Genomic DNA, 6586 nt, shown 5'->3' on the forward strand with positions numbered 1-6586 from the left:
GATATACAAGGAACAAAATTATTATAGGAAGTGTTCGGAAATTAACTCACATTCTCTAGTACATTTAAAATCTCAATCTTATCATGATCGTAAAAAATTTTATTGGTAATACAATAAAGAAGGATGACAAATATAGTTCTAAAATGATAGACACATTTTAAGATCCTATGATATTGAATGATAGACTATTATATAGACATTTAAGATCATCTAATATACATTTTATTATCTAGTTAGTTTTTCGTGAAAAAATAATGATAATAGTTCGAATTGGAAAGTTCGTGTACATTTTGGACACTCAACATATGTTACTTTGTTGGTAGTTAAAAAATTACTAAATTTGGAGACTCCTTCACAACTTTTCTTTGGAGTTGAATTTTCAATACTCTCCAACTTTTTTTTTTGATCAAAGTTATGGTGAATGACAAGATAAGTTTTAACCCGGCCAAGAGTTTTAAAAAAAAAATACGAAAGATGAAATGAGTAAATTTGAAGTGATATAATTTATGGTTGTCACACAAATGATGCGGATACATATCTATTTCTGAAATCAATAAGATTTTTTTTATATAGATTGGAGCATTAAATTTGAATATTTCGCTTCTCTAACGTCTTTATGAGTTTTTCCATCTTTTTAAGAAGTCACTTCATATTAGTATAATCTTATCTTGTGTTGGCTGGAGTGACAATAGTCAACATTGAATTTTCGAATATGTTCAAAAATCTCAAAATAATCTTCTAGTTCATGAAAGAATACGTAAAACTAAGTTTCTATCCACAATTGAATGTAGTTTATTAACACCGCTCAAAGTTAAATTATTTTATATTTGTTGGTCTTTATTTCAATGTTTGATATTAGAATTATTTTTAATTTTTGATTATTGAGATTTGGTAGAATTGTTTTGCCTCAATATTTTAATGTAACTTTCTAAAAGATTTTTTTAATGAAATAATGATTTTTTTTTAAATATTCTCTCCCCTAATCATTTTTCATATATTATATCAAATTGGCTATAATTGTTTTTGTTGTAACTTGGGTTTTAATCAAAAGTGGCTAGACTCTGGAGCCCTTAGTCATCTGAGTCCTGATTTTTATTTAAGTCTTTCTTAACTTGATATCTTCAGATTTTTAGAGGAGTGATAGATGGAGTGAATTTGAGGGAGGGAATGATGTGTCGTTGGAAAAATGATAAAAGGTGAGGAGAGAGAAGAAAGAGAAATTTTGTTTTTTTTTTTTACTAATCAAATTGTGCCACATCATTCCCTCCTCCATTTCCTTTCTCAAATTTCATCTCCCAATAATTTCTCAGATTTTTATTCTTTTACAAATATCTATTTGTCTAATTTTAGTATTAATTTGTGTAGATTTATAATTATTTTCTGTGACCAACAAGGGATAGGAAGATTCTTTGAAGGGGAGAAAGTGGCCAATTTCCAAGAATTGGTGTAGATTTTGGACTTACCCAAATAATGTAATATCATCATTAAAACCTTTCTTGAGCTTGGAGACAAAGCAAAGAATGTATTAGATCTGATTCTTTCTCCTTTTAGTACATAATACATACAATATTCAACAACATATTGACCTTATCTTTAGTAATTCTTTTTTCATCTAAAGTTTAATTAAAATAGTAGCAAACAAACATTGAAAAATAACCTTTTTAATTTAAATGGTTGAAAAGTAATTATTTGAGTAAAAGATAAATTGTGAGTATAAATATTTTAATTAATATGTTTAATGAAACAATATAGATTTAGATGGCCATGCTTTATTATCATTTAAAAAAAGTTATACCGATTCCTATGGCTCAAATCTCAACATCAATCATTCATCACAAAACATTTTTTCTTAAGATGCAAAATTTGATTGATTGAAATGCAAACTAATTAAAGTGTGAAAACATTAATTAAACAATAAATATCAAAAGAAAAATCAGAAATCTACTCGAGGCGACAAAAAAATTAAAAAATAAAAATTATGACATCCATCTCTATAGCTTAAGTCATGACATCAATTATTCATCATTTACATTTGACAAAAACAAATTTCGGCATATTTAAATCATTTTGACGCATGTAAATTATGAATAATTGATGTTGAGACTTGAACTACAAGAATTGATGCTGAAAGTTGTTTTTGTTGCATGTAAGTGATGTATGGAGTTGATTTCTGATTTTTTTTTCTTTTTCTATGGCTCTAGTCTCAACACGAGAAATTAACTCTGCATCACTTAATTGCGACAAAAAAACTTCCGGCCATAGAATTAACTAAGACACGTGTTGTCGACTATCGTTTCGTTCTATATACAACAACTCATTCTCAATTCAAATGGACCATAAAAACGACAAAGAAACATTACAATTAGTGTCATTCTTTCCTTGTTTGACAATTTTCCATCCAGAATTAAGCAAGCTCGGGTAAAAAAAAATGCAAATACATAATCAACATAGTACAAAAACATTTTTTTTTTTACATAGAAATATTTCCCTAAATGAAAATATTGAAAATTATGATTTTATATCTTAATTGAATTAAGATGAAAAACATTTAATACAATTTCATCCAAATATATTTTCTTTTTTCAAAGGAGGATTTAGGAGAAGTTGGCATGAGTAAAGACTGATAGAATTATACAATGGCTTTAACAAACTAGGAAATCAAACATTAAAAAATTGATATTATTCATAAATATATTTTGTTTTAAAAAGATATAAAATGTATTTAATTTATTATTTAAATAAAACAATTAATGATAAATTGGAGAATTTATTAGGTGATTAGTCTCGAATAAAATAACCCCAAAGTCCTACAAAGTCAAATAATCTAATTTCCTTTTATCACTTAAAAAATTCATTTAATTTAATTACATTTTTCATGACAAAAGAAACAAAATCATTTTCACTTTGACAATAAACAAAATCATTTTCACTTTTGACAATTTTTGAAAATGATTACACTAGTGTGATTGCGCTAGCTTTTAAATAATCTTAATGTTTTGCCAAACAAAAATTAGGTAAGAAGTTTCAATAAAATCTAGGAAAATGCAAAGTTATTGAATACGTCACGACAAAAGTGTACATGCATGAATTAACAAATAAATACCTCAAAAGAACAATCATTTCCGCAAATAAACCTCCCCACATGACATCGAACATTTAAACTCGAGGTCATGTATTTCTTGCTTGACAAAGTTTTCCATCAAGAATAAAATGATTATTCAATGCGCAATCTTTAGGTTTTAAGAAACTTATAAACCAATAAAACACGAAAACAACTTTAGAATCACACAAAAATATGATCCCATTTGAAAACACTTATAATTCGAACATGAAACAACCTATAAACTATATAATGAAACAATTATACAATGACCTTAGACATATAGCAAACAAGCAAAGAAAACATCCCAAAAGAAATGATTTGATTGTTTCCAAGGGAGACATTTTTATTAAGCCATAAAACAGTACATATATACTTACATCTGCAACAACTTCAATAAGGTAAGAAACATTATAAGAAAGTTTTTCCAGCCTAACCAAAATTCATTAAGATGATGATTGTAAGCTTATATATATAAGCAAGTTAACAAAAGAAGAGAGATTATTTCTCAATCCAGCTGTTTTTCAGTCTCAAATTCTGTCAAGATCTTCTTCCTATAATAGAATTAAGCAGAAAGAACTCAGAAGCTAGACCTTTGATGGATGTTCAGGGACTTTGTATGAATCTAGGGTTATTGAAGTCAGCCACAAACCAGGAAAGATACTCTGCAAGACAAACAAATAACAGTCATAATCCAAAACATGGTAAAGGAAGTTTTGTCAAGATCAGAAAAAACCCATTAAATATTCTTACATCGAGTTGTCTCTGAACAGTCTTAGATCTCTTCTTTGGCCTTCTTACAGGTTTAGATCCATTCATAGCAAAGATATCTTCTTCAATCTCATCGCGAGAGAGCGATATGGAAAACTTCTGCTTCTTGTACTTCTTCTCTGTAATTTCTTGATGATTGCTGCGCTTGGAGGACATCTGTGGCGACTGAGATTTATTATTATTATGATTATCCGGCGATGATGTTCTTCCAAGTGATGAATTAGCACGGGGAGAATTGGATTGCTTACGGACTGGCTTTCTAGGTCTCAAATTCCACGTTTTCGGCAATGTTTCTTCCAATTCCCCTTCTTCTAACACCGTTTTCCCTTCTTCATTAACTTCATCAGGTTTATTGTTTGAGTTAGACCGAACCCGTATATAGATCTTCGATCGTGACTCCTTCGCCACAGTTTTATCAACATCTAACACAAACGATTGTTTATCTACTTTCGAGTGATCCGGAGATGACTCCAAAGATCCATTCTTCCTTCCATTAGACACCGACTTCTTCCGATTCTCTTGATTCGCGAGGCTAGATTCCGTCTCAGATGCAGAGTCTCGAATCGGAGATTGACGATAGACGGAATCAATCAACGGAGATTGAATCCTCGCAGGCGATTGTCGATGTACCGAATCAGACAGCGGTAATTGCTGAAGTGACGAGTCTGTTGCCCTCCGACCACGATGATGATTGTTCGTATGATTCTTCGTGAGTTTCCATTGCGGTAAAGAGAAACTAAGCAACGTCTGAGACTTCGCCGGAACAGGTGATGCCATTTTCAGTATATATATCTAAATTAAAGACTTATATAGAAAACTCTCAGCTATAATCTTCCTTCATCTGCAATAACAACAAAGAAATGGATCATCAAGATTAAGTTGAATAACATTTTAATGAAATTAAATATCCGATCAATCAATCGATCATCCACACAAACCTTCACAATTCACTGTTTCTTAGAAATCTGAGATCAAATCAAGCAACGATTCACTGTTTCTTAGAAATCAAACTCTTGCAATAGATGAAATCAAAACCCTAGCAATGCAACGATCGGAAAGGAGAGAGAGAGAGAGAGAGAGAGAGAGATTATGGGAGAGAGAGAAAAAGGTTTGCAAAAATATGAAGACAGCAGTTGAAGGGAGAAGAGACTTTGCCTACAAGGCTACATAACAACACGGAATAGGAGCGGTTTTTATAATTCCAATTTTACCCTTGTCTAATGTCTATTTCTCATATTTGCCACCCTACATTTTTTTTTTTTTTTTGAGTAAATGTGGACATTACTCAACTCTTTGTGCTCAGCATCTTTTCATTTTTTTTCTTTTTAACAAATATATTTTATTAAATATTTTTAAAATTTTATTAATATGAATAATTAGCAATAAAATATTATGATTTATTTGATATTCATATTCCCATATTAAAAAAAATAGTAAAATAATAATTATACTTCTTGTGATATTTGAGGCCTAGTTCTAGTTAGGATTAAGGTTATTTAAATATTGTTGATTATTTTAAAAATAATAATTTATAGTGGTTTTAGAAAGTGTAAATATTTTTGGTAAAAGAAATTTAAAAATATTATTATATAATGATAAATATATTTTAATTTTTTTAAATAGAAAATATTTTTATATTTTAATTAATGAATTATGCATTTTGACTAATAAGTAGTGGATGAAACGATATTATATATTTTTTATTTAAATAATCAAAACCTAACTCTTAGAATGAATTCTATATAACAGAAAATTATAAATAATTTTTTTCAACTCAACTTTTGGTCTTTTAAACAAATTTTTAGAGCACATCTAATTTTAAATATATAAAAAAATATGTTAAAAATAATTATGGAATTCAATTAAGAAAAATTTGATGTTATGATATATATATATATATATATATTTATATATATATATATATATATATATATATTAGATATATTAGATGAATATTTTTTTATTCAAACATATTAATTTACATTATGTCTTTTTTGTTAAATTAAGAATTTGAATTTCAATATCACATTCAAACTATATATCTGTTTTATTATTAATACATTTATTTTTATAAAATAATATATATGGTAAAAAGGACAATTGCATATACTACCTTTATTTTGTCAAAGTGATAAAAAGAATATATTATTAAAAAAAATTATATAGCATGATTTATAAATTTGGTAAGAAGTCATTTTTTAGTTTTTCATTTTTTTTTATCTATTTTAAAAATATATTTAATCTTAAAAAAGATAAAATTTATTAATGATGAAAAGTAGTGAACAATCCAATAAACATGAAAGATCCACTTGATCAATATAATGGATTCATATCAGATTTTTTGGAAATAGAATAGTCATAACAAAGATATTTAACTTAATTTGATATATTATTTACTCATCAAATATAAAGTTAATTTTATTTGCGAAAATAACCATAAATGTTTTTTTGGTCAACATAAATAACCATAACAAGGGATATAAATTAATGCTATTTATATAATTTTGAGATTATATGTTCATAAATGGAATATTCCAAACAAAGATATATTTTTGCAATCCCATAATATTAAATGCACCTATAACACTTTCTTTATTTCCTTAAAAAGACGAGTTACCAATAAAATCAACTCAATGAATTTACCATAAATTAAATATAAAAATAATTTTTTTTTACAGTGTAAAAAAAATACCTAAATTTACAGTGCCCCCTCCA

The 6586-nt window shown here is 27.4% G+C and overlaps 1 protein-coding gene across 1 annotated transcript; it reads right to left on the bottom strand.

The window, feature by feature from the left end:
* Positions 1–3408: 3408 nt before the first annotated feature.
* LOC124921666 lies at positions 3409–4970 on the bottom strand. Its single transcript, XM_047462351.1, has 3 exons — positions 4810–4970; positions 3854–4712; positions 3409–3765 (listed from the first exon to the last, which is right to left on the bottom strand). Exons 2-3 carry the CDS (start codon positions 4646–4648, stop codon positions 3688–3690), a joined length of 873 nt encoding a protein of 290 aa, XP_047318307.1. The 5' UTR covers positions 4649–4712; positions 4810–4970; the 3' UTR covers positions 3409–3687.
* Positions 4971–6586: the final 1616 nt, after the last annotated feature.

Source organism: Impatiens glandulifera, chromosome 1 (genome assembly GCF_907164915.1).
Source record: "Impatiens glandulifera chromosome 1, dImpGla2.1, whole genome shotgun sequence".
Lineage (NCBI taxonomy): Eukaryota > Viridiplantae > Streptophyta > Magnoliopsida > Ericales > Balsaminaceae > Impatiens > Impatiens glandulifera.